This window comes from Pelodiscus sinensis, chromosome 22 (genome assembly GCF_049634645.1).
Source record: "Pelodiscus sinensis isolate JC-2024 chromosome 22, ASM4963464v1, whole genome shotgun sequence".
In the NCBI taxonomy this organism is placed as follows: Eukaryota; Metazoa; Chordata; order Testudines; family Trionychidae; genus Pelodiscus; species Pelodiscus sinensis.
The window spans coordinates 1,507,779-1,535,767 of record NC_134732.1 but is presented as its reverse complement, the minus strand read 5'-3'; the positions used below and the strand labels follow the sequence as shown (position 1 = coordinate 1,535,767).

Sequence of the window (27,989 nt, the reverse complement as noted above, 5' to 3'; positions counted from 1 at the left end):
TAGCTGAGTTATTCTGTCACAGGAAAGACTTAAAAAACAGCCCCCAAAAAGGGGCTACTAGACTATTCGTTCTTTAAATCATGATGTTATGGACAAATAATATTCTTGGTGTTCTTTTCATTTGCTTTCTCCATTTTCAGTGTCCATCTTTGATAATATTTGATAATAAAGGGTTTATTATTCCAACACAACTTCTGTTCTGCTCCACAACCAAAATCGGGGAATCTCTGACCAGCCTTTCCTATTTTATCTTTTGTTCGTCCAGGAGAAAGAGGTGCTGCTGGCCCCCCTGGACTGAAAGGTGAGAGTCCTGCCATGGTTCTTCTCCTCTGTGTCTCCCTTGAACAGCCCAATGACAATGAAAATGATGTTCTGAAATGGACATTTGGAAACATTTTTCTGCTTTGCTGAAAGTTTCTGACAAAACATATTTTGTTGAGTAAAATATTAGCTGGAAAATTTTCCCCGGTTCTAATTATAATCTCTGATGCTCTATGTCATAAGGTCCCATGCAGTCATGGGAAATAGGCCCAAAATGCAGTGTAGACATAGCCAAAGCCTATTTCAGTTCCGCCAGTGCAGAAGGAAAGATACATGCATGTTGCCAAGCCCTAATAACTGACTATCTTGAGTCAGATTCACAAAAAATCAGGGGACTGCTCTTAGAATCATGATATTATGGACAGATAATAGACTTGGTTTTCTTTTGATTTGCTTTCTGTTTACAGTGTTTAGGTTCTACCAGGGTCACATTTTTAAGCATCCTCCACAGCCTCAAGGGCTAGAAAACAGCTTTTCCTTTAAGAACGAAGGCTGTAATGATCTCAGACCCATATGGTCCCAGCATGTCGGGCTTTCAGGAAAACAATAATTATCATGAAACTCGTGACAAAACCGTATGAGTCGGCAACACTGTAAATGCATCACCTGAGGCCCACAAAACCAACATTAACAGATTGCTCAGAGTGTAAGGGGTGCATGGCTTTCTCCTAGCCCCGTGCACAATTACACCCACGGGATTGCTGTGGTGAGAGGTTGAATTATGCAGGTGGCATCTAGGCAAAACACGGATTTTACACTGAGTTCTATTTTTAGGAAGTAAAGGAGTCTCAGGAGATCCTGGACCCGATGGAATACCCGGTGAGACCCTCTGCACTCTCCCTTGTACTGTGCGCATCATTGCAGTTTCATTTCTTCAGCACTAACGTCTAGTGGCTTGAGGAGCTCTCGTCTTGGCTAGTTATCACGTCACAGTATCAAGCTCACTGATTGTTCTGTGAGATTTGGGCTTTACAAAGGGAGAAATAGCCCTGCCTGCAGAAACAGGTGCCATCCATGTTTTGTAACATCCAAACCAACGCTAGGCAGAGCACCCTCGGTGTTAAAGAGAACAGCTGAAATGTAGGTGAAATCTTTAGATCTGGATGTGTATCCTGGAGAAGGTTACTGTCTCCTACCTCCCTTGTATTTCCAATGTACTGAGACTATGAATCACAAGAAATGGATTGTATTTAGATGTCCGGTTAAAGGAACTACCTTTTATTTATCAGGACTTTAATGGATATTCTCCCATTGACACTTGGATTTTTTTAAATATATTGAATCAAATTCACAGCTAGCGTAATCATATGCAACTCCCCTGACTTTTTCTTTGCATTCATTGCTCCTGTGAACTGAACAGTAATTAATTTAGTTTATTAAGGACCAATCTTTAGCTATGCAAAAGGAGCCTTATGAAAAGATTACAAAATAGTGTTGGCTATATAATGCGAGCCGTATTGATGGCTCAGGTTAGAAGACTCAGAGCCCAGATGTGTGTGATTCCATTTCCACTTGTTTTTTATTTATAAGCCTTTTCAGCATAACTACTACTTCGCTATCCCGGCAGTCACTGTAGCCAACTGCATAGTTTAGAAGACAAAAGATAATTTTCTGGATACATTTAACTTTCCATTGTGTTTCTTTTCATGTCCAGCGGAGGCAGACATCTATAAAATGCAGTGTCAGAAAGGTGAGAATTTCTTATGACCCTAAATGTTGTCTCATTCCATCCAGAGAAGTGAACATGAAAACGCATTGGCACCAAACAAATTGAAAAAAACCCACATCTCTGCTTGACCCATTTTCTTCTTCTCAGGCGATCAGCAAAAGGATTTCGGTCTATAAAAATGAGTGCGGTTATAGTTAAGAAGTGGCTTGTGAATTAATGTGGAGACATGTCTCAAATGATCCGTGCACTGGCAAACTGTTTCTTGAGTATTCCTGGGAGGATCTGACATTCTTTGGAGGAAAACGGTCACCCGAGTGACATGATAACTTGAAGCCCTTCTGGCTCAAACATGGATTTCAAATGGCTGTACGGGCATTTGCAGTTTAACTCCTTGTGCACATTTCAATTCCCATGAGTTTTCAAGGTGTTCTCACAAGGAACATGTCGGGTTGGGCACATGTTGTGTCTGCAGGGAGCAGGAAAAGTCTAGCTATGTACATATGCTGCTGCTCTGCTGGTTCTCCAACGCTGGAATACAGAGAGACCACAATCTACTTCACAGGACACACACTACGCAGTTCCCATACACTGCTCCACCCCTGGGCGCATGGCGCATGCACAGCCCTGCCCCCCGGTGCACCTTACATCTGCAGTTGGGTGCACGGTGCTTGATTGCAGCTCTAAGGGGCGCCATGCAGACACACAGCATCCCTTGCAGCTGCTATCAGGTGCCTCCCATAGGTTGGTGCCCTGGGCAGCTCCCCGGTTATCCCCCCCTTAATCCAGCCCTGGGAGGAGAGGAAAAGCTACTTTTCCGATTAGACTAGAGGGCTGTGCCTGCAGTTTGCTTCGCTCGCCAACCCCTCTCCCTGGAGGCTTTGGCAGCCAAAGAACCTGATGAGGTCATTCTGTTCCACGCAGGAAAACTTTTTTATATTTAGAGAGATGATTCTGCAATTGATTTGGCCCTCAGTGCGCCGAAAGCAGCCGTTGAATCCTGCTCCGAGCAGAGTCAAACAACCAATTACAAATTGCAATTCCTTTTCACCCAGGAGCAAAGAGCTGCCAGGAGCTGTTAGCCAGAGGGAACCACATGAGCGGCTGGTACACCATCTACACCCATGACTGTCACGCCATGACCGTGCTGTGTGACATGGACACGGATGGTGGAGGATGGATTGTAAGAACACCGCATAATGAAGCTCACTGGATATTTTTTCTTGAACACCCACCAATTTCCAGGCCCGGGATGGGAGGTGCCCTTAGCTAGGGGGCTGTAGCTCGGAGAAAAGCACGAGGGCACAGACTCTGATGCTGTGATCTCACCCCACTTAGCTGAGCAAAACCACGGACACTCTGCGGGCCCTGCTAACCCCCCAACCCTCCCCAAAGTCTCCAGACACCTGGGCAGTGGGCACAAGGGGTTTCATGGAGGGAGCCTGGAGCCTTAGAACCAAAAGACCCCGTCTGAGGGGACATTTGTCACTGGTACGACACAGGTCCCCGGATTCCCCCTTCTGGCTGTTCTCTGCCCGGCTCCCGGAGCCTCCTCAATAGGGGCTGGAACCAGGATTCCTGCTTCCTTCCACGCTAGTCACAGGCCAGCGGCATCGGCTGCTGCATCGCTCTGGCAGCTTGTGCCTGAGTGGAGAGAGCGTTCTAGGGAGCCGAGGTGACAAAGGGTTTGACCCCTGTATATACGTCCCACTGACACTCTGCTGTGCCTGTGACTGTCCCAGGAGAGCCTCAGGAATCCGATGAAGATCAGGGCCCCATGGTGCCGGGGGCTGGGCAAAGACGGACCGAGAGACAGTCCCTGTCCTCAAGAGCTCACAGTCTCTGCAGACAGGGCAGGCAGAGGGGTGACAGAGGGCCGAGGCCGTGGGACTTACCCAAATGGCAGAACTGGGTGTAGAACCGAGTCCTGATTGCCAGGCCAGGGCTGTACACTTTGGAGCACGTGACCCTTTGTTGCTGCCAAGCTACACTGTGATCCTCCGGACAAGCCCTCTGCGCTAGTCCCCTCAGGCTGAACTGGAGCTGACACTGTCCGTCTCCCCAACGCTTTGCTGCCTCGGGGTTTCCAGTCTCACGCTCTGTGTGGGAGGGTGACAAAGAGGGGTTTCCAGCTAAGAGTCTCCCGTTGCCCTGCAGGTGTTCCAGAGACGGGCGGACGGCTCCGTGGATTTTTACCGGGACTGGAAGTCGTACAAGACGGGATTCGGCAGCCAGCTGTCAGAATTCTGGCTGGGGAACGACAACATCCACCTGCTGACGTCCCAAGGTAAAGACATCAGTGATGCTTCCTTTCCCTAACATCCCCCCACGCAGTCACAAGAATCAGTGGGTGAAATTTTGTGATGCATGTGAGGCAGGCGATCAAACGAGATGGCCATAATGGTGTCTACAAAGTGGGGCCTGGATTGAGCTTCAAGCCTTGAGTGGCTATAAAAACCATCCATAACAGTAATAAATAAGTTTGCTGTAAACTGTTCTCTCAAGGACGCCAGGAGCTGCGTGTTGATCTCAGAGATTTTGACGACAACAATCGATATGCCAAGTTTGCGTCATTCATAATTGCAGGCGAGTCTGGCAACTATATGCTGATGGTTGGATCCTTTCTAGGAGGCACAGCAGGTAGGTTCCAGGAGGGTCCTTTATGGCGGGTGGCAGATGGAAACGTGGAAAGCCAAAGGGACGCAGGATACTTGGTGGCAGAAGCAAATGGCAATGTGCCGGGTGGAAGTGATGTCTCTCAGGAAACACCAGTTATTCTGCTGCTGAGCTAGCGTAGGAGACACACCGGATCTAGGGACAACAACATGTATCGCGTAATATCAGCCCCCGGCCTAGTGAAAGCAGCTGTGCAGAGGTGGGCACAGCTACTGCTGGTTACTTTCCTAAACTGGATCTTAATGCCCCCGAGAAACGGTTGGATTAAACAGAGTAGTGGCACCAGAGGTGGTACACGTCACTGAGTGGGTGGAAAGGTCCCATTTCGTGCCCACTGCAGCCGGACTCCCAAATTCCGAACCAGAGAGTGTCTGTAGCATACAGAGTCTGCTGCGCATCACTGCGGGATTGCTGAGTTACTCCTAGAAAGGGGCAGCAAAGGCCATAGGAAGAGGGGCGTTAAACGCATTAGCAGCAAGAGAAAGATGAAGGCAAGGCAGAGCCTCACACGCGTAGCACTCCTGGGGGCGGAGCCACGCTCCCGAGGCCCGGGGTGCACGAATGGCTCGGGCCGGCTCTGCTCAACACACTGTTAACAAAGGGGAAGGAGAGCAAGCGCAAATGTATGGGAGGGGGGAGGAGGAGGAGGAGTTATAATATTCAGATAAATTAGATCTAATTAAGTCAGCAGGAGCCAGAGAAACAAATGTTAAGGCACAAAGGAAACATGTCTGCACTAGGAAACTATTTCAAACTTAGTAAATTTGACTTCGTAACTCCTGGTGTAATAAATTCAAACTACAGTGTTCACAATATGCAGAAGCCTTGAAATCAGTCCAGTGTAGGCCAGGGCGTAAACAGCGAGCTGAACCAATCTTAGAATCCTCAATCATTGCGGAGAAAACTCCTGGAGGATGAGCGAGGTATCAGAAAACCGGAGAAGGGTGAACATGGCACCTATCTCCGAAAAGGGGAACAAACGGGATCCCGGACCTGTGGACCAGACAGCCTAATTTCGATATCTGGAAAGAGACTTGAATTAGGAAACAATCAATTGTTAAGCACCCAGATTAATTAACAATAACCACCATGCATGTCTCATGGAAAAGGGCATATGTAGTGCCCATCAATGAAATGGGAAGTAAGGAGAACCCAGAGAATTTCAGACCAGTCAGCTTCACTTCTGTGCCAGGAAAGATAATGGAGCTGTGACGGGGCAGGCACAGGGTCCGCGCCGCCCCGCACTGAGACGGGGAGTCCGGGAACAGGAGTCCCGGCCGAGACGACCGTCGGCCCGCCGCGTTCCCCGGCGCCGGGCGATGACGTCACCGGAGGCGACGGGGAGAGCGCGGGGAGGGGCGGGGCCTGGAGTCACGGGACCACGCCGGCCCCGGCGTCCGCAGGGGAGCGGGCCATTCAAAGGGCACCGGACCATGGACCGGCGGAGAAGAGTGCTGGAGGCAGGACGGAGGAACGGGGTCTGTGGGGAGACCCTGGGGAGGAGACGCGGTACTCGCGGCGGCTGAAGCCTCACCCGCGACAGGGACTCCGGGTGAGTCTATCCCCTTGCTGGGGGGAACGCGCCGAACAACCGGCCGGGAAGAAGTGACCCAGGGCGGGGCCGTGGTCCCCGCGAGTGGAGGGTTTGGGGGAACGTAACCCCCTCCACTGACTAGGGACTAGCGTCCCCGTCTTAGGGCCTTGGGTCGGGGCTCGGAGTGAGGGAGGGCCCGAGCCCCCTTCCCGGCGTCTGCGAGCCAGTGCGGGCTCCGGCATCCCACACGGTCGGCCGGGAGCTACGATCGGTCAGAGGGCCAAGAGTCCGATCAGCTAGGAAGGACGAGGGTCACCCGAACTCGGGGTGACCACCAGGGCACAGGGTTACAGGAGCAAATAATTAATCAATCATTTTGCAAAGATCTAGAAGATAACAAGGTGATAAGTAACAGCATGGATTTGTCAGGGACGAATCATGTCAAATCAATCTGATCGCTTTCCTTGGCAAGATGACAAACCGTGGGAAAGGGGAGAAGGAGCTGACGTGGTATATCTAGATGTCCGTAAAGCGATTGTTACAGTCTCACATGGCCTCTCGACTATCAAACTAGGAAAATGCAATCTAGCTACAGCTCCTATAAGGTGGGTGCATCGCTGGCTGGGCAGCCAGTCTCAGAAAGCATTATCGATGGTTCCTGTCATGCTGCAAGGACACAGTGATATGCGATGGGACTGGTTCTGGTCAATATCTTCATCCAGGGTTTAGGCCCTGGCACAGAGAGTACACCTACGAGGGTTACAGACTATCCCAAGCTGGGAGAGGCTGCACATGCTTTGGAGAATAGGATTGTATTTCAAAATGATCCGGACAACCCGAAGAAATAGTCTGAGGTCAATAGAATCAACTTCAGTGAGGACAAATCCACTGCAGTCCACTGAGGGAGGAACAGTCCGTTGCACACACATAAGTGGGAAGTGTCCCTCCAGGAACGAGTGCTGAGGAAAAGGGGAAGCAGTAGATGTGATATCCTTTGATTCGATAAAATCCCACATGCCGTTTGGAATAAGCCCGGGGGGAAGGGCGGTTGCTCCTGATGATCATTCTGCAAGGGACATCCCTGCCTAAAGGTCACAAGGAAGAGAGAGAACATGCCTGTATCCTGGTGGGAAGCTGCTTGCTGCCTATGGGCTCTTCTCCCTTCGGGCTGCAGGAGCCAGCTCATCATGGGACCACACGTCACAACCGCTTCCCAAGATTTCCTGTTGGGCAGGGTCAATTCCAGATTCCTTCCCAGCTCGCTTGCCCGCGTCTCTGCAGTGACGCGTGGGATGCCCTGTTGTTTTGGCTCCCTGTGATAGCTGCCCATGTCTTCGTTTGGGCCGCTGTCACTGGGCGCTCGGGTCATTTCCCCTTCATTAGGGCTGAGGAAAGTGCCCTCTGAAGAGCTTCTGTGTGGGTGACTTTACCCTGACATTGGTGGAGTCAGTGTAGGTGGGATATGTTTAACCCTTTCTCCTGAGGAGCACAAATTCTCCATGGCTCCCCCCAGCCCTTGCGAGTACTAGGAACGCAGTCTTGGCACACCAGCATTTTGGCCTTAATGGCAGCTCCATACTCTGATAGTCTGTCTGCTAATTGAAGAGTTTTCTGCCCGGTCTTGTGTGGAGATGCTCTCAGAACTAGGCCTGGTGAAAAATATTCCCCACTGGAAGTAGAACTGCCGTCTCACTCCTGACCCCGGGGAGATTGCTGCTGTCTGCTGCCATGAGAAATTTAGCAACTCCCTGCAGGATTGCCAGACTGTCTGTGGCAACTCAACTGTAAACGTGAAAAAAAAGAGATTCTCTCGCCTGGCTTGTCATTGAACAAACACATAATAGAGAAATCCAATTGTTTCCGCAGGGGATTCCTTCACCGAACACAGTGGCATGATGTTTACAACCCAGGACCGTGACAATGACAAGGCTTCGGGAAACTGCGCTGTAACCTTTAAGGGGGCCTGGTGGTACACGGGTTGTCACCACTCCAACCTGAATGGGTTATACCTGAAAGGGGACCATGAAAGTTATGCTGATGGGATGAACTGGTATTCAGGGAAAGGGTTCCATTACTCCTACAAGATGTCTGAGATGAAAATTAGGCCTGTGTAACCGATCAGGGAGTTAGTTACCATGATTATACTTAGCTCTTCTATAGCAATAATAGGCTTGTGATAATAACCATTTATCTGGAGATGACACTACAGACCTTCTCTTTAGGCGCCAGCCCGTGGGCACATGTGGCTCGTCTTTGCTTTTGGGGTTGTTGGTTTCCAATTTTAGGAGATTTTTTAACAATTCCTCTCCTTGCTAGAAAGTATCAGAAGATGCTATTTTCTTTTCTCATTTCCCAAAAATGTAGCTTTCTATAAAGAAAAAAATATGGTCATTATCACGTCAATATTTTCAGCGATTGCTCAATAAAATATTTTATGATTTATTCCCTGCCAAGCAATACATGGCGATGTCAGTGATAATTCACGGAAATGTCCCGGTGCTTTTAAAACTCTGTTTGCCCACAGAAAATCTCTCAGTTTGCAAACTGCCGGCCAGGGCTGTCTCGGCCCTGTCTCCTTTCCCGGCCGGCTCTCTGCTGTCTGGTGATTCCATTCCTGGCAGCTCCTAGCACTGCCACGCCCTTCTTCCGGGGCTGCGCCACTCGGTACCCGCAGATGCTGCATCCGCCCCGGGAACCTTCCCCTGGGTGGATAAAGCAAAGGCGGCTGGAGGGTTCCCCGTTTCACATTGGTTTGTGCCCACAAGACTGGTCTGGTCAGCAGCAGTGTCCTGGCTGGGGAAGGGGCCAGTCTGACCATGTGGTGCCAAGGAGCGCGCAGAGCAATCTCAGGCCAGGCCGAGACTAGAAAGTCCCAGGGCTGAGCCCGAGCCTGCAGGGCCTTGTGGGGCAGGACTGGCCGCCCCTCCCTCGCCCGGGGCTCTGGTGCCCGGGGAAGGTCGAACGGTCACAAGGCCCACGCCCAAATCCCTCCCACTCCACGTGCCCGTAGCCGGGGGACAAGCCCAGGGGCCCGGATCAGCTTTCAATTCGTCCTTGCTGCTGCGCCGCCTGCTCGGCTCCCGTCTCTCCCCACGGCCCCGGCCGAGCCCAGGCCCTGCCCTCTGCTCCCGCCGGCCCAGGCCCCGCACCAACCACAGTCTGCACCCGCTGTGGCAGCAGAGCCGGCGTCCGCGCCGCGGGCAGGCACCGGGGGGGGGGCCCTCTGGCCGAATGGAGGCCCTGCCATTGGTGGCCCCTCACCGGAGCCCCCTCTTGGGAGCCCCCCTCTCTGGGCCAGTTCAAATGTGGGCAGTGGGGCTCGGAGCACGGCTCTCCCTGGGGAGACAGCAGGACCCGAGCCAGGGCCTGAGCCTGCCCCAGCTACAGCCCTGCCACGGCCATCTCCCCCTCCGGCTCGGCACCTGGGCACCTTCGCTACGGCCCCTCGGTCCCTGGCAAGGGGCCGTCTCAGGGCGGAAGCGCTTGCCTGGGCTGTGATTGGTCTCACGCCGGGCTGGGAAATGGCGGCCCGTGGGCCGAATACAACTTGGCAACCACCCGATGGGCCGAGGCCCTGTGGGAGCTCGCTGCCTGGCCCGCCCTATCCCTGCATACCCCCACAAGCTGGGGGGAGCAGAGGTTTTGTGCGCTGCCCTGCCCCCAACGCAATCTCCAGCTCCCACACCGACCCGTGCGAGCTGCCAGTTAGCATGACGGGCAGCATGAGACACCCCCCACATCCCTCCGGCTCACAGCACTCAGAGACCCACATGGCCCCACAGCCCACCACCCTGAGTGGCATGCTGGAGGGACCCACTGGGCTACACGCTGAGAGCCCCCTAGCTAGGCACCTCCAAGCCAGAGCCTGCCTCTTGCACCCCACGCCGTCCCTCCTCCAACCCTCTGCCCCCCCACCCTTCTGCCCCGGTAACCTAGCCCTCTGCTCCCCCATCCCACCCAGACCCTCACCCCACGTTACAGCCCCATCCTGCACCCACATTCCCTCCAAGACCCCAGCCATGTGCCCCCGTCACCTCCCCCAAGCTCCCTTCTGCACCCAAACCCCATCTCCAACCCCGCTCCTCTTCCATTAATAGCATGGAAGGGAGGGGACCTCCAGCACCTCCCAAATTCATGGCGTGGCCTCCAGCAATAACGACTGTCCGGCCCTGGTGTAACACCAGCTTTTTGCAGAAGAGTCTCTTGCTCCAGAAGGAGCTGTCTACACGGCCCCCTTCTTGCACAACAAAACCCTCTTGCGCAATGCCGCTATGCCAATTATTTGCAGGAGTAACGGCATTGCACAAGAGGGGTGGTTCTTGCGCTAGAAGGGGCAGTGTAGACAAGGCCCGCATGCTGCAAAAATGGCAGCTCATTAGGTATGCAAATGAGGCTCGGAGATATTCCACACTTAACCTCATTTGCATATTTCTCGTGCAAGAAGCCACGAGGGTAGACATAGCCTTTGAGTTAGGTTTCAAGCATTAACCATTGTGAAAAGGGTTTAGTTAACTGAATGGCTAGACTGTGTGTGTGTGTGTGTGTGTGTGTGTGTGTGTGTGTGTGTGTGTGTGTGTGTGTGAGAGAGAGAGAGAGAGAGAGAGAGAGAGAGAGAGATCAGGGTGATCCTGGGAGCAATTGTAACCTGCGATTTCGGGCTGAGCTCTACCACAGATTTCTATATAGGTCCTGCGATGACTCAGGAATCTAAGCCTGGAAGAGCAGTAGGTGCCCACATGGCAGCGTCTCAAAAGAGGCTTTGAATAACACTGTCCTTCAGGGCCTCTCTGATTCGCACTGCCGCTTGCTGTGCGCTCCTGATTGACCTGGTGTCCAGCTGCTCAAACTCGCTGCCTCAGCCCCCCACCTTGCCGGAGAAGCTTCACGCTGGAGGAGCACACAACACACTACCAATACAAAGGGAATGTTGTGGTCACTGAGGTCCAACCGAGTGAGGAGATGCCTGAACCGCCCCATCAAGCGTCCTAAGGCATACACCACCATTTGGCACTTGCTCACTGGTTATTGACCTCTTCCTTGCCGGGGGCCAGTCTGCCCAAGAAGGGCTTTGTGAGCCCTGAGACCAAGGGGAGGAGGAGGTTGGGCTACTGCTCCGGACTTAGGGCAGTAGGGACCTGGCTGCCAAGGAAGCAGGAGGCTCCCTGGAGCTAAAGCAGAGCTGGGGAAGGCAGGCAGGCAGGGCTAGGGGAGCACAATCCGAGTCAGCTCCCAGACTGCAGGGCCTGAGACAGGGCACACTGAGTAAACAACCACCCCCGGAAGGGGGCTCAGAGACTGATGTGGGCACTGCTGAAGGACGCTGTCCCGAAGAGGACGCCGTATCCGGGAGAGAGAGGGGAGACCCCACCAGAGGGAAGGCACCCAGCTCGCAAGAAAGCGCTAATCCCCAGGACAGACGGCTGGTGGCGCTGCGGTGGTGAGTCGACCCCCTCAAAGATGCATTCACAGCAGTGTTGTGAGCAGGACATGAGAAGGCATTCTTCCGCTCTACTCTGCGCTGGTTAGGCCTCAGTTGGAGTATTGTGTCCAGTTCTGGGCACCGCATTTCAAGAAAGATGTGGAGAAACTGGAGAAGGTCCAGAGAAGAGCAACAAGAATGATTCAAGATCAAGAGAACATGAGCCGTGAGGGAAGACTGAAAGAACTGGGCTTGTTTAGTTTGGAAAGGAGAAGACTGAGAGGGGATGTGACAGCAATTTTCAAGTATCTAAGGGTACGTCTACACTACAGCGTTATTTTGAAATATCTTATTTCGAAATAACACATCTACACAAAAAGTGCATTTCAAATTTTGAACTAGCGCGTCCACACTGAGTGGACACTGAATTACATTGCAGGCTGGCCGAAACCAGGTCCAGCAGGGCATCAGGTCAGGAGTTTATTTGTGTGGCTGCTGCGTGAGGCTATCTGAGGCTTGTGCTTAAAGGAACCCCCACCCTGGGCAGCCAGTTCTCGGCTTGCCCTGCTTGCTTGCCTACCTCGCTGAGGGACAGCAGAGCATTTGTGTCTCTGCGTGCTCCGGTTGTCCTCAGTCGGGACACCACAGCACTCTGCAGCATGGAGCCGGAGCTGCCCCTGGGCACTCTGGTGCTTCTCATGAACATGGTGATGCGAGCCTGGCTGCACTTTCTGCAGGCTGCCATCCAGGATGTCCATCAGGGGGGCTGTCAGTATCCAGGAGGCCCTGAGGGAGAGCTTCCACCCTGAGGAGCACTAAGAGCCTCCCTGGTCTGCCCCACTGGGGGCTTGTGCCTCGTTCCTCCCTCACATCCTTCCACTTACCTCTTCCCTAACTCCCCTTCCTGATGTCAAATAAAATACATATATTTTCATGTATTTTCAACAAACTCTCTTTATTTAAAAAAAACTGGGGAGGGGGGACGAAACTGGTGAGACTGGGGAAAGGAGGCGGGAGAGGGGAGAAAAGAGGGTAGGAGAGGGGAGGGAGGTGGAAGGGGGAAGCAACAGGAAGAAGGGGGAGGGGAAGCTCAGGGCTCAGGTTTGGGGGTCTTGCCGGACCAACTTGATTTTCATGCGAACATGCTCCTGGGTTTGCATGTGGCCTTTGGTGGCCAGGCTGGCAGCTATCCTGCCATAGACGGCCACGTTACGCCATCTAGTGCGGAGATCATAGACGTTGGGGGCATCCCCCCTAAACTTAAGTAAGGTCCACCCTAATCTCCACCCTGAACCAGGAAGGCGCCCACCTTGTCCAGGCCCTGGCAGGATCCTGGGATCTGGCAGACTGCTCCTGGGGGGCGGCGGAGGGCTGGCTGCCAGTGGCTTGCTGGCTCCTGTTTTGGGGCCACTGGGTCAGGGGCAGTGACTGCTGGCTCTGGGCTGGCTGGCTTGGAGCTGGCACAGGAACTGTGGCAGGAGTCTACCCCTTTAAGGGCTCCGGGGAGGGGTGGGAGGAAGAGGAGTGTTCTTGTTTGAGGCTGGAGTGGCCACCAGGGCACCCTGGGAAGGCTGGAGGCCCCCATTTCGAAATAAGTGTCCACACAGCTCTTATTTCGAATTAGCTATTTCGAATTTGGCGTTATTCCTTGTAGAATGAGGTTTACCAAATTCAAAATAAGTGCTCCACTATTTCGAATTTATTTTGAAATAGCGGTTTGGCTGTGTAGATGCTAGTAACGTTCATTCGAAATAACGGCTGTTATTTCAAATTAACCTTGATGTGTAGACATACCCTAAAAGGGCATCATAAGGAGGAGGGAGAAAACGTGTTCTTCTTGGCCACTGAGGGTAGGACAAGAAGCAATGGGCTTCAACTACAGTAAGGGCAGTTTAGGTTGGACATTAGGAAAAACTTCCTAACTGGCAGGGTGGTTAGACACTGCAATATATTGCCTAGAGAGGTTGTGGAATCTCCATTACTGGAGATACTTAAGAGCAGGTTAGATGGACAGCTGTCAGGGATGGTCTAGACGGTGCTTGTTCCCGCCGTGAGGGCAGGGGCCTGGACTCAATGACCCCCCTCAAAGTCCCTTCCGGTTCCAGTGTTCTGGGATTCTACTACGGCATCTGTGTGGGCAACCCGGGCACCCAAAGATTCAAACACGTTGCCTCCCCTTTACCGTACGCTAAGGGGGAGAGACTAGACGAGTGCTCTATGGGACGCTGCCGACGTGAGCCCACAAACACCTGCTGCAGAGTTTTGGACCCAGAGGACGCCGTTAGCAGAGCCCAGAATGGAAAGCGGCCCACGGTGCCTCGCTCTGGGAGTCGATGGGGCTGCGCTACTTCGGACGGCATTCGATTCTTCCCCACAGTGAGGACACGCACATTCAACTTGGCGCCGTTGGGTGCTAGGAAACCAACCGTATTGGATTCCACCTTCTCTCGTAGTGTAGACGTGCCCCCCCATACAGTCTCACCATAAGCCGTAGCCTCAGCAAATTCTATCCACTTCCTGTCTGAGGCTGCACAATTCTTTATTAAATCAGTATGACATGCACTACGTCTCAAATCCACCTGTTTCTACTACAGTTGTCTCAAACGTTCTGGACAATGTGTCCCTTCCCTCCTCTCCCACCTGCACTCTCTGTATCCGCCCCAGGGCTTGGCGTGTCTCCATGGAATGGAGGTGTTTTATTCCCTTTCACTATCTCAAAGTTTATCAATTCCGTCTGATCTTTTACTGCCATGCTAGGACACATGTACCAAGAGAAGGAACGCGTTCCCCCATTCAAAAATTTCAGATGGACCTTTTCATTCTCCATGGTCCCTGTGTTTTGTTCCAACTTTTAACACCAATCCCTGAAACAACATAGGCCCCGCTCAGCTCCCCCATTAGAGGCTGTTCACTCCCCGGGGCCCTCGGTCTTTTCCAACTTTTAACACCAATCCCTGAAACAACATTGGCCCGAGCACCAGTCTGCAGCTTGTCGGTTGTGACAGTCCCACTAGTGTCTAAGGAATCGTCATTCACCTGCCCCTTCCTCCTCAGGGACAGCTGCCAGAGAGCGTCCGGCTCCCTTCTTGCATTACTGCACAAGCAAAGGGTTTGCTTCCCCTTGCGGAGTCGCTGACCCTGGGTGTGGACGGGGGCGCAACGATTGTCTTTCCCACTGACACTGCAGTGCTCTCCGAACGCTGGGCACCCTCCAGGCCACGTTCCCACCACATCTTGAGCAGTCCCCAACGTTTTCCCGACAAACTCTTGAGCTTTGCTTCTCCGTGCATCTTTCCTCCTTTGTCTGCTGTTCCCCTGACTGGCTGCTTGCCAGGTTTGTGCCACCGCCCAGTGTGGCAGGATCCCCTTTGCTTCCACCGTTTCCACGGGGTTGTGTGATTTCTGCTGCCAGGCCCAGTCTCACGGCGGTAGCCAGACTGAGAGCCATGTCTTCCCATAGCCCCTGGGCGGCTTTGGAGCGCTGGTGCCACGTACAAACCACAACAGCCCAGTGGGAAGTGTCCTCGCGCTTCCCCAGCACAAAGAGAGGGACCATCAGACCAGCAGCTGCCTCCCGCTGCGCGGACTGGAATCCCGCAGACACGCCTGCACCGAAGCAAAGGCACCACGGCAGTGATCTGCCGTCTGGAGCCTCCGCCAGGCTGCAGTCCCTGAATGCCCCACGTGCGTATGGAAAAAGCAGCTGTGCTATATCGGCAGATACAGCCTGGGCATGCGCCATTGGCCTTGACTGTTTCTCTGACACGGGCACACGTAGCACTGCCGGCACTGGGACACTAGCTCCTTCCTCCCCTCCCCGCTCCATTTCTCGTGGCCGGCCAGGCTGTAAGGGCTGGGGGCAGCGAGGGCTGGAGGCTGGAGCCAGACCCATGCGGATGGGAAATCAGGCGCACGTTGTGAACGGTGAGCGGGGTCAGCCCCGGAGCCATTGGCCAAGGGAGGGGCCGACTCCCCGCCACCGACTGTGGTACCGCGACGACTGGCTGCTCCTCGGCAAGATCTGCTCTGGGGTCATTCTGGGGCGCGCTGGGGCCTGTGAGGCACAGGGGGGCAGACCAGAGGGGCACAGTGGTCCCTTGGTCTTGGAGCCCATCCACCCGCTGCTGTCGGCGCCTGGGGGCGAGCACCGCACGGAGCACAGCGGGGCCCGTGTGACACGAGGCCTCCCGTGGCTACTGCCCCACCACTAAGAATCGAGCAGGTGGCTAGTCAATGCGCCCAACCCTGCTCCCCGGGAGGTCAGCGGGGGGCTTGGGCTGGGCGCAGTGGGTCAGACCGGGCTCCTTCCTGGGCGCCCTCTTTCAGTCTGTCAGCAGACACAGTCCCCTGCACCAACCCTGGGAGCAACGATTCCGCCCGGCTCCGTCCAGTAACGTCCCTGGGGCAGCAGTGGCTGCTGCTCCCGTCCCGGCCACGTCCTGCCAGGCCACGGCGTCAGCTGCCGCTGTGACCGCTGGAGCTGCAAGCGCCCAGTGGGACCGGCTGGAATGTGGGGCGTGGGAAGGAGGCGCTGGGATGGGCCAGGCAGCTCTTCCCTGGCCCCAGGCTCCCTCCTCCCTGCACATAAAAGGCTCCTGGCTAGCAGGGAGAGGAGAAGGTGGGAAGAAGGCGAGTGCAGCGGCCACTGCAGAGACCAGCCCCAGCCATGGGGAGAGCTGCCCGGAAATGGCTCGTCCCGCTGCTCTGTCTAGCAGTAACGGTCTGTCAGGCTCAGGACACCTGCCCAGGTGAGGGACAGACAATCCCTGTTCACAGCTGCATTTCAGCCTCTGCTCCCTGCCCAGCTGGGCCCTGCAGAACTGGGAACTGGGCAGCAGTTCTGTGGTGCTTTGCCTGCTCGCGGTGCCATGTAACAGCTTCTTTGTACAAAACTACTTGGTACAATCTAACCTGTGTGGCAGAAGTGCACAGCACAGACTGGAGGGGTGCAAAAAACAGGCGCGGTTTTTGCAGATTATTTGGTGCAAATCTCTTCTTCTCCGGTAAGAGTCCTCAAAATTGGATTGCACCTCCTGTACCTCATCTTCATTTCCAAAATTCTAGCCTCTCTGTGTTGTAGCTGGGCTGTCTGTCTAAAGCTCCCAGCTCCTTTGTATCTTGGACCTAAATCATTTGAACATAGTGACTGACAGCCCCATGCAGTCTGCTAAGCCAAAGGCTAGAAAATGAAATGTCAGTCCTTAAATCCCTGTTTCATTAAAATAAACATGGCCGCCGCACTGTGCCGACAATCAGACCCCGATCGGTCAGCTGGGAAAGCCTTTGCCGACCATTCCCTTATGCTTCGAGAAACGAGGCTTACAGCATAGGTGGCAAAGGCTTCCTCAGCCGACCAATCCGTGTCTAGACTACCGCGCTTTGCTGGAAGAGCTGATCGTCGGCACAGGGCGGCGGCCATACTTACTTTAATTAAGAGGGGATTATTTAAATCCCCTCTTCTTTGCCGATGCTGGGTAAACTAGTTTACATGGCTCCGTCAACGGACCCATGTGGTCTACACACCCTGTGTAATCCTATGACCTTATGGAGGATTTAGTCGAACGTGTGCAGACCTCATCCAGGCAAACTCTCTTTGAAGGGAAAGGGAGCCCTGCTGAATTAGGGTTGAATTCTGGTGTTGCAATCTCTGCTCCTGCTTTCTCATTTCATTTCCTTCAACTCATGGTCATTTGGAAAATCATTCTCTATGTACAATCTATGGCAGAATGCGCTAGGTTAGGAGGCAGTTTCTATATCACAGAAAATATTAATCCCTCCACATTTTGCTTGCCTCAAGTATTTCCAGTGTCCCTGTATTTCTCCACTGATGTCTCCATAGATAATTTTATATTTCACAAGGTGTATAATATAGGGAGGGCTCTGTTGGATTAAATTATATTCAATTCTTAAAAATGTCTTATCTGAGCTCATAGCGATTTTCAAATTAATTTACCTTTAGACATTTTCTTCCCTGAACAGCAGCTCTTTGTTTTTCTCTGTGGTTCATTCTCCTTTTGTGTCTCTGCAGTTAATTTCTCATGAACTAGTCCAGTGCCGCATCGGCTGGGTTGCAAACACTGCCCAGGCTTGTGGACATCAAAATTAACTCTGTAGTGATTTCTTTCAAACACAAGTTCTGAATAACTGCTTTTGAACTTTGGCTTTTACTGTAACGTAAAACCAAGATTAACAGGAATGAGCCAACGTGCGGTATCAGAGCATTGACACAAATGCGTAACTGGCGGGAATGGTGGGTTTATTGCTCATGGAGGAAAGAAAAGGCAGCAACTATCCAGGCTTTTGTTTGCTGGGTTTCTCCCTCTGGGTTTCTGCAGAACGTTTCTGATCCGGAGAACCGAACAACCACTGATTACGGGTTCGTTTCTTTCCCCAGAGGTGAGCTTAGTGGGCCTCAACGGTACCCAGAAAGCCTCCTTTCTCCAAGGCTGCAGAGGAATTCCAGGCACTGTGGGGCCCAGAGGAGACCCAGGAGCTCCAGGAGTAAGAGGTGTGTTCCCGGCACTGAAGGGAGTAAGTCGTGGATGGTGCTGATGTAAATGGGAATTATTGTTGCGTTGTGTACAGACATGGCAAGGCGCCCACATGCTGTGGTGGGCGATCGACGTTTCAGAATAACCAGGTTCTGAAAGATTCTCCATTCCCTTCGGAGGGTCTGACTGGCAACCAAGCCCCCTGGTTCTTTCCTCATCTCTGTCACTGCTTTGCTGTATGACCTTAGTCAAGTCACTTCCTTTGAGCCTCATTGTTCTCCTCTGTACAATGGGAATAACTATCCTTTGCTTCCCAAAGGTTTTGAGAGGCTCGTTTCAATGCTCTGAGAACTTTGCATGAAGGACTAGAGAAGAGTACAACGTGATTAGTATCACGAGCCATGGCACGTTGAATGGGTGCATGTAAGCATGATTGTTTATCAGCTTTGATTCCCACACTACAGCATGATGTGCTTGTCCCACTGACTTCAATGGCCTTCCATGCAAACATCCCTGCTAGGGGATCCTGACGTGAGAGCAGTTGCCAGGGGGCCGGATGCAGATACGTTGTTTGAATTTCGACATGGATGGGTCATTGCAATTTGAGCCCAGGGGGCAGGGGGATTCACACACTCAGTAATCAGGATTCAGTCAGTTTTCTGTGTTTGCAGGAGAACAGGGAAGCCAGGGGATCCCTGGAAAAGTGGGACGAACCGGCTCAAAAGGTAAAGTAAAAAGGGCAAAAGAGCTTTGTTTTCCTATTATGTGACCTAAAAAGAGGAAATTTGTTTTGAATAAAATATTTAATTAGCGCTCTTTATCAAACACCAGTGCGTATAATATCTGGGCTCCAAAGCCACCCTGGCTTCCCTTCCCTCTGTTTGACATCAAAGGGTTTATTATTCCACCACAACTTCTGTTCTGCTCCACAGCCGAGATCGGGGAATCTCTGACCAGCCTTTCCTGTTTTATCTTTTGTTCAACCAGGAGAAAGAGGTGCTGCTGGCCCCCCTGGACTGACAGGTGAGAGTCCTGCCATGGTTCTTCTCGCTGCGGAGCCAGGCACCCTGTGGTGGTGTTCACGGTGACAGAGGACTTGAGACCTACAGTCTCCCTGCGCTGTTTCGTTGGACTCTTTTCCCTTCCAGCTTCTTGAAAGCAAAAGCTGAAATGGAATCGGTGCCAGTTGAACAAGATGTGTCCTCGTGTCTTTCCCTAATTGTCAAATAAAAAAAAGCGGTCTTCCAGAATGAAGAGTTGGAACATTTCAAAACGGTGAATGAAATATTAGCTGGAAAATTGTCACCGAGCTCCAATTACAATGTCCAATATGTCACAACGTCCTTCGCAGGCACAGGAAATAGGTCCCACTGCAGAGTAGTAGACAAAGCCTAAGCCTGTTTCAGTTCAGCCAGTGCAGAAGACGAGATGAACGCAGTACTGCCAACCCCAGATGATTGAATATCTTGTTCAAAAGCTTCAGAGGGGGAGCCGAGGGAGCCCGTAACAGGAAAAACTTCAATAGTCTGGCAGCACCTTAAAGATTAACAAAACCTGTAGATGGGATCACGAGCTTTCGTGGGCACAGCCCACTTCTTCAGATGACCAGAGTGTTGGAAGTCCAGATCCAAGAATAAATAAGGGAAGGTGGGAAGGAGGGAGAAGGAAAAAAAATGGAGGGGAGGAAGAAAATAGAGACAGCGAGTAGATAAGCTAAAGAGGGATAGCTGAGTTATTCTGTCACAGGAAAGACTTAAAAAACAGCCCCCAAAAAGGGGCTACTAGACTATTCGTTCTTTAAATCATGATGTTATGGACAAATAATATTCTTGGTGTTCTTTTCATTTGCTTTCTCCGTTTTCAGTGTCCATCTTCGATAATATTTGATAATAAAGGGTTTATTATTCCAACACAACTTCTGTTCTGCTCCACAACCAAAATCGGGGAATCTCTGACCAGCCTTTCCTATTTTATCTTTTGTTCGTCCAGGAGAAAGAGGTGCTGCTGGCCCCCCTGGACTGAAAGGTGAGAGTCCTGCCATGGTTCTTCTCCTCTGTGTCTCCCTTGAACAGCCCAATGACAATGAAAATGATGTTCTGAAATGGACAGTTGGAAACATTTTTCTGCTTTGCTGAAAGTTTCTGACAAAACATATTTTGTTGAGTAAAATATTAGCTGGAAAATTTTCCCCGGTTCTAATTATAATCTCTGATGCTCTATGTCATAAGGTCCCATGCAGTCATGGGAAATAGGCCCAAAATGCAGTGTAGACATAGCCAAAGCCTATTTCAGTTCCGCCAGTGCAGAAGGAAAGATACATGCATGTTGCCAAGCCCTAATAACTGACTATCTTGAGTCAGATTCACAAAAAATCAGGGGACTGCTCTTAGAATCATGATATTATGGACAGATAATAGACTTGGTTTTCTTTTGATTTGCTTTCTGTTTACAGTGTTTAGGTTCTACCAGGGTCACATTTTTAAGCATCCTCCACAGCCTCAAGGGCTAGAAAACAGCTTTTCCTTTAAGAACGAAGGCTGTAATGATCTCAGACCCATATGGTCCCAGCATGTCGGGCTTTCAGGAAAACAATAATTATCATGAAACTCGTGACAAAACCGTATGAGTCGGCAACACTGTAAATGCGTCACCTGAGCCCCACTAAACACCAACATTAACAGATTGCTCAGAGTGTAAGGGGTGCATGGCTTTCTCCTAGCCCCGTGCACAATTACACCCACGTGATTGCTGTGGTGAGAGGTTGAATTATGCAGGTGGCATCTAGGCAAAACACGGATTTTACACTGAGTTCTATTTTTAGGAAGTAAAGGAGTCTCAGGAGATCCTGGACCCGATGGAATACCCGGTGAGACCCTCTGCACTCTCCCTTGTACTGTGCGCATCATTGCAGTTTCATTTCTTCAGCACTAACGTCTAGTGGCTTGAGGAGCTCTCGTCTTGGCTAGTTATCACGTCACAGTATCAAGCTCACTGATTGTTCTGTGAGATTTGGGCTTTACAAAGGGAGAAATAGCCCTGCCTGCAGAAACAGGTGCCATCCATGTTTTGTAACATCCAAACCAACGCTAGGCAGAGCACCCTCGGTGTTAAAGAGAACAGCTGAAATGTAGGTGAAATCTTTAGATCTGGATGTGTATCCTGGAGAAGGTTACTGTCTCCTACCTCCCTTGTATTTCCAATGTACTGAGACTATGAATCACAAGAAATGGATTGTATTTAGATGTCCGGTTAAAGGAACTACCTTTTATTTATCAGGACTTTAATGGATATTCTCCCATTGACACTTGGATTTTTTTAAATATATTGAATCAAATTCACAGCTAGCGTAATCATATGCAACTCCCCTGACTTTTTCTTTGCATTCATTGCTCCTGTGAACTGAACAGTAATTAATTTAGTTTATTAAGGACCAATCTTTAGCTATGCAAAAGGAGCCTTATGAAAAGATTACAAAATAGTGTTGGCTATATAATGCGAGCCGTATTGATGGCTCAGGTTAGAAGACTCAGAGCCCAGATGTGTGTGATTCCATTTCCACTTGTTTTTTATTTATAAGCCTTTTCAGCATAACTACTACTTCGCTATCCCGGCAGTCACTGTAGCCAACTGCATAGTTTAGAAGACAAAAGATAATTTTCTGGATACATTTAACTTTCCATTGTGTTTCTTTTCATGTCCAGCGGAGGCAGACATCTATAAAATGCAGTGTCAGAAAGGTGAGAATTTCTTATGACCCTAAATGTTGTCTCATTCCATCCAGAGAAGTGAACATGAAAACGCATTGGCACCAAACAAATTGAAAAAAACCCACATCTCTGCTTGACCCATTTTCTTATTCTCAGGCGATCAGCAAAAGGATTTCGGTCTATAAAAATGAGTGCGGTTATAGTTAAGAAGTGGCTTGTGAATTTATGTGGAGACATGTCTCAAATGATCCGTGCACTGGCTAACTGTTTCTTGAGTATTCCTGGGAGGATCTGACATTCTTTGGAGGAAAACGGTCACCCGAGTGACATGATAACTTGAAGCCCTTCTGGCTCAAACATGGATTTCAAATGGCTGTACGGGCATTTGCAGTTTAACTCCTTGTGCACATTTCAATTCCCATGAGTTTTCAAGGTGTTCTCACAAGGAACATGTCGGGTTGGGCACATGTTGTGTCTGCAGGGAGCAGGAAAAGTCTAGCTATGTACATATGCTGCTGCTCTGCTGGTTCTCCAACGCTGGAACACAGAGAGACCACAATCTACTTCACAGGACACACACTACGCAGTTCCCATACACTGCTCCGCCCCTGGGCGCATGGCGCATGCACAGCCCTGCCCCCCGGTGCACCTTACATCTGCAGTTGGGTGCACGGTGCTTGATTGCAGCTCTAAGGGGCGCCATGCAGACACACAGCATCCCTTGCAGCTGCTATCAGGTGCCTCCCATAGGTTGGTGCCCTGGGCAGCTGCCCGGTTATCCCCCCCTTAATCCAGCCCTGGGAGGAGAGGAAAAGCTACTTTTCCGATTAGACTAGAGGGCTGTGCCTGCAGTTTGCTTCGCTCGCCAACCCCTCTCCCTGGAGGCTTTGGCAGCCAAAGAACCTGATGAGGTCATTCTGTTCCACGCAGGAAAACTTTTTTATATTTAGAGAGATGATTCTGCAATTGATTTGGCCCTCAGTGCGCCGAAAGAAGCCGTTGAATCCTGCTCCGAGCAGAGTCAAACAACCAATTACAAATTGCAATTCCTTTTCACCCAGGAGCAAAGAGCTGCCAGGAGCTGTTAGCCAGAGGGAACCACATGAGCGGCTGGTACACCATCTACACCCACGACTGTCACGCCATGACTGTGCTGTGTGACATGGACACGGATGGTGGAGGATGGATTGTAAGAACACCGCATAATGAAGCTCACTGGATATTTTTTCTTGAACAACCACCAATTTCCAGGCCCGGGATGGGAGGTGCCCTTAGCCAGGGGGCTGTAGCTCGGAGAAAAGCACGAGGGCACAGACTCTGATGCTGTGAGCTCACCCCGCTTAGCTGAGCAAAACCACGGACACTCTGCGGGCCCTGCTAACCCCCCAACCCTCCCCAAAGTCTCCAGACACCTGGGCAGTGGGCACAAGGGGTTTCATGGAGGGAGCCTGGAGCCTTAGAACCAAAAGACCCCGTCTGAGGGGACATTTGTCACTGGTACGACACAGGTCCCCGGATTCCCCCTTCTGGCTGTTCTCTGCCCGGCTCCCGGAGCCTCCTCAATAGGGGCTGGAACCAGGATTCCTGCTTCCTTCCACGCTAGTCACAGGCCAGCGGCATCGGCTGCTGCATCGCTCTGGCAGCTTGTGCCTGAGTGGAGAGAGCGTTCTAGGGAGCCGAGGCGACAAAGGGTTTGACCCCTGTATATACGTCCCACTGACACTCTGCTGTGCCTGTGACTGTCCCAGGAGAGCCTCAGGAATCCGATGAAGATCAGGGCCCCATGGTGGCGGGGGCTGGACAAGACAGACCGAGAGACAGTCCCTGTCCTCAAGAGCTCACAATCTCTGCAGACAGGGCAGGCAGAGGGGCGACAGAGGGCCGAGGCCGTGGGACTTACCCAAATGGCAGAACTGGGTGTAGAACCGAGTCCTGATTGCCAGGCCAGGGCTGTACACTTTGGAGCACGTGACCCTTTGTTGCTGCCAAGCTACACTGTGATCCTCCGGACAAGCCCTCTGCGCTAGTCCCCTCAGGCTGAACTGGAGCTGACACTGTCCGTCTCCCCAACGCTTTGCTGCCTCGGGGTTTCCAGTCTCACGCTCTGTGTGGGAGGGTGACAAAGTGGGGTTTCCAGCTAAGAGTCTCCCATTCCCCTGCAGGTGTTCCAGAGACGGGCGGACGGCTCCGTGGATTTTTACCGGGACTGGAAGTCGTACAAGATGGGATTCGGCAGCCAGCTGTCAGAATTCTGGCTGGGGAACGACAACATCCACCTGCTGACGTCCCAAGGTAAAGACATCAGTGATGCTTCCTTTCCCTAACAGCCCCCCACGCAGTTACAAGAATCAGTGGGTGAAATTTTGTGATGCATGTGAGGCAGGCGATCAAACGAGATGGCCATAATGGTGCCTACAAAGTGGGGCCTGGATTGAGCTTCAAGCCTTGAGTGGCTATAAAAACCATCCATAACAGTAATAAATAAGTTTGCTGTAAACTGTTCTCTCAAGGACGCCAGGAGCTGCGTGTTGATCTCAGAGATTTTGACGACAACAATCGATATGCCAAGTTTGCGTCATTCATAATTGCAGGCGAGTCTGGCAACTATATGCTGACCGTTGGATCCTTTCTAGGAGGCACAGCAGGTAGGTTCCAGGAGGGTCCTTTATGGCGGGTGGCAGATGGAAACGTGGAAAGCCAAAGGGACGCAGGATACTCGGTGGCAGAAGCAAATGGCAATGTGCCGGGTGGAAGTGATGTCTCTCAGGAAACACCAGTTATTCTGCTGCTGAGCTAGCGTAGGAGACACACCGGATCTAGGGACAACAACATGTATCGCGTAATATCAGCCCCCGGCCTAGTGAAAGCAGCTGTGCAGAGGTGGGCACAGCTACTGCTGGTTACTTTCCTAAACTGGATCTTAATGCCCCCGAGAAACGGTTGGATTAAACAGAGTAGTGGCACCAGAGGTGGTACACGTCACTGAGTGGGTGGAAAGGTCCCATTTCGTGCCCACTGCAGCCGGACTCCCAAATACCGAACCAGAGAGTGTCTGTAGCATACAGAGTCTGCTGCGCATCACTGCGGGATTGCTGAGTTACTCCTAGAAAGGGGCAGCAAAGGCCATAGGAAGAGGGGCGTTAAACGCATTAGCAGCAAGAGAAAGATGAAGGCAAGGCAGAGCCTCACACGCGTAGCACTCCTGGGGGCGGAGCCACGCTCCCGAGGCCCAGGGTGCACGAATGGCTCGGGCCGGCTCTGCTCAACACACTGTTAACAAGGGGGAAGGAGAGCAAGCGCAAATGTATGGGAGGGGGGAGGAGGAGGAGGAGTTATAATATTCAGATAAATTAGATCTAATTAAGTCAGCAGGAGCCAGAGAAACAAATGTTAAGGCACAAAGGAAACATGTCTGCACTAGGAAACTATTTCAAACTTAGTAAATTTGACTTCGTAACTCCTGGTGTAATAAATTCAAACTACAGTGTTCACAATATGCAGAAGCCTTGAAATCAGTCCAAACTCCGTTAATGTGGATGCGCTACCTCAGACTTAGAACCTCGGGAAGCACTGGGGAGTAATTTGTTCAAATTAATGCTCAGAATTAGCATTACTCCTGATGAAAAGCAGGAGTACAGATTTCGAATTCCGTGGCCCGTTATTTTGAAATAACAAGCTTGGTAGTGTAGGCCAGGGCGTAAACAGCGAGCTGAACCAATCTTAGAATCCTCAGTCATTGCGGAGAAAACTCCTGGAGGATGAGCGAGGTATCAGAAAACCGGAGAAGGGTGAACATGGCACCTATCTCCGAAAAGGGGAACAAACGGGATCCCGGACCTGTGGACCAGACAGCCTAATTTCGATATCTGGAAAGAGACTTGAATTAGGAAACAATCAATTGTTAAGCACCCAGATTAATTAACAATAACCACCATGCATGTCTCATGGAAAAGGGCAAATGTAGTGCCCATCAATGAAATGGGAAGTAAGGAGAACCCAGAGAATTTCAGACCAGTCAGCTTCACTTCTGTGCCAGGAAAGATAATGGAGCAAATAATTAATCAATCATTTTGCAAAGATCTAGAAGATAACAAGGTGATAAGTAACAGCATGGATTTGTCAGGGACGAATCATGTCAAATCAATCTGATCGCTTTCCTTGGCAAGATGACAAACCGTGGGAAAGGGGAGAAGGAGCTGACGTGGTATATCTAGATGTCCGTAAAGCGATTGTTACAGTCTCACATGACCTCTCGACTATCAAACTAGGAAAATGCAATCTAGCTACAGCTCCTATAAGGTGGGTGCATCGCTGGCTGGGCAGCCAGTCTCAGAAAGCATTATCGATGGTTCCCGTCATGCTGCAAGGACACAGTGATATGCGATGGGACTGGTTCTGGTCAATATCTTCATCCAGGGTTTAGGCCCTGGCACAGAGAGTACACCTACGAGGGTTACAGACTATCCCAAGCTGGGAGAGGCTGCACATGCTTTGGAGAATAGGATTGTATTTCAAAATGATCCGGACAACCCGAAGAAATAGTCTGAGGTCAATAGAATCAACTTCAGTGAGGACAAATCCACTGCAGTCCACTGAGGGAGGAACAGTCCGTTGCACACACATAAGTGGGAAGTGTCCCTCCAGGAACGAGTGCTGAGGAAAAGGGGAAGCAGTAGATGTGATATCCTTTGATTCGATAAAATCCCACATGCCGTTTGGAATAAGCCCGGGGGGGAGGGCGGTTGCTCCTGATGATCATTCTGCAAGGGACATCCCTGCCTAAAGGTCACAAGGAAGAGAGAGAACATGCCTGTATCCTGGTGGGAAGCTGCTTGCTGCCTATGGGCTCTTCTCCCTTCGGGCTGCAGGAGCCAGCTCATCATGGGACCACACGTCACAACCGCTTCCCAAGATTTCCTGTTGGGCAGGGTCAATTCCAGATTCCTTCCCAGCTCGCTTGCCCGCGTCTCTGCAGTGACGCGTGGGATGCCCTGTTGTTTTGGCTCCCTGTGATAGCTGCCCATGTCTTCGTTTGGGCCGCTGTCACTGGGCGCTCGGGTCATTTCCCCTTCATTAGGGCTGAGGAAAGTGCCCTCTGAAGAGCTTCTGTGTGGGTGACTTTACCCTGACATTGGTGGAGTCAGTGTACGTGGGATATGTTTAACCCTTTCTCCTGAGGAGCACAAATTCTCCATGGCTCCCCCCAGCCCTTGCGAGTACTAGGAACGCAGTCTTGGCACACCAGCATTTTGGCCTTGATGGCAGCTCCATACTCTGATAGTCTGTCTGCTAATTGAAGAGTTTTCTGCCCGGTCTTGTGTGGAGATGCTCTCAGAACTAGGCCTGGTGAAAAATATTCCCCACTGGAAGTAGAACTGCCGTCTCACTCCTGACCCCGGGGAGATTGCTGCTGTCTGCTGCCATGAGAAATTTAGCAACTCCCTGCAGGATTGCCAGACTGTCTGTGGCAACTCAACTGTAAACGTGAAAAAAAAGAGATTCTCTCGCCTGGCTTGTCATTGAACAAACACATAATAGAGAAATCCAATTGTTTCCGCAGGGGATTCCTTCACCGAACACAGTGGCATGATGTTTACAACCCAGGACCGTGACAATGACAAGGCTTCGGGAAACTGCGCTGTAACCTTTAAGGGGGCCTGGTGGTACACGGGTTGTCACGAATCCAACCTGAATGGGTTATACCTGAAAGGGGACCATGAAAGTTATGCTGATGGGATGAACTGGTATTCAGGGAAAGGGTTCCATTACTCCTACAAGATGTCTGAGATGAAAATTAGGCCTGTGTAACCGATCAGGGAGTTAGTTACCATGATTATACTTAGCTCTTCTATAGCAATAATAGGCTTGTGATAATAACCATTTATCTGGAGATGACACTACAGACCTTCTCGTTAGGCGCCAGCCCGTGGGCACATGTGGCTCGTCTTTGCTTTTGGGGTTGTTGGTTTCCAATTTTAGGAGATTTTTTAACAATTCCTCTCCTTGCTAGAAAGTATCAGAAGATGCTATTTTCTTTTCTCATTTCCCAAAAATGTAGCTTTCTATAAAGAAAGAAATATGGTCATTATCACGTCAATATTTTCAGCGATTGCTCAATAAAATATTTTATGATTTATTCCCTGCCAAGCAATACATGGCGATGTCAGTGATAATT

General features: G+C 51.2%; 1 protein-coding gene across 1 annotated transcript; it reads left to right on the top strand.

Moving 5' to 3' along the window:
• The first annotated feature begins 17 nt into the window (after positions 1-17).
• Positions 18-27,955, top strand: LOC142819374 (microfibril-associated glycoprotein 4-like). The gene is made up of 16 exons (XM_075905972.1): positions 18-301; positions 1,096-1,140; positions 1,976-2,011; positions 3,043-3,170; positions 4,145-4,274; positions 4,493-4,627; positions 18,011-18,124; positions 18,779-18,832; positions 19,095-19,130; positions 20,097-20,132; positions 20,929-20,973; positions 21,809-21,844; positions 22,876-23,003; positions 23,977-24,106; positions 24,325-24,459; positions 27,375-27,955. The coding sequence occupies exons 3-16, from the start codon at positions 1,996-1,998 to the stop codon at positions 27,620-27,622; spliced, it is 1,371 nt and encodes a 456-aa protein (XP_075762087.1). The 5' UTR covers positions 18-301; positions 1,096-1,140; positions 1,976-1,995; the 3' UTR covers positions 27,623-27,955.
• Positions 27,956-27,989: the final 34 nt, after the last annotated feature.

What these genes read in the sequence shown, in the direction of transcription:
- LOC142819374 (XM_075905972.1), top strand. An exon ending in CGGATGGTGGAGGATGGATT is followed by an intron (nt 3,171 to 4,144) that starts GTAAGAACACCG and finishes GTTGCCCTGCAG; the next exon opens with GTGTTCCAGAGACGGGCGGA. An exon ending in TAAAATGCAGTGTCAGAAAG is followed by an intron (nt 21,845 to 22,875) that starts GTGAGAATTTCT and finishes CTTTTCACCCAG; the next exon opens with GAGCAAAGAGCTGCCAGGAG.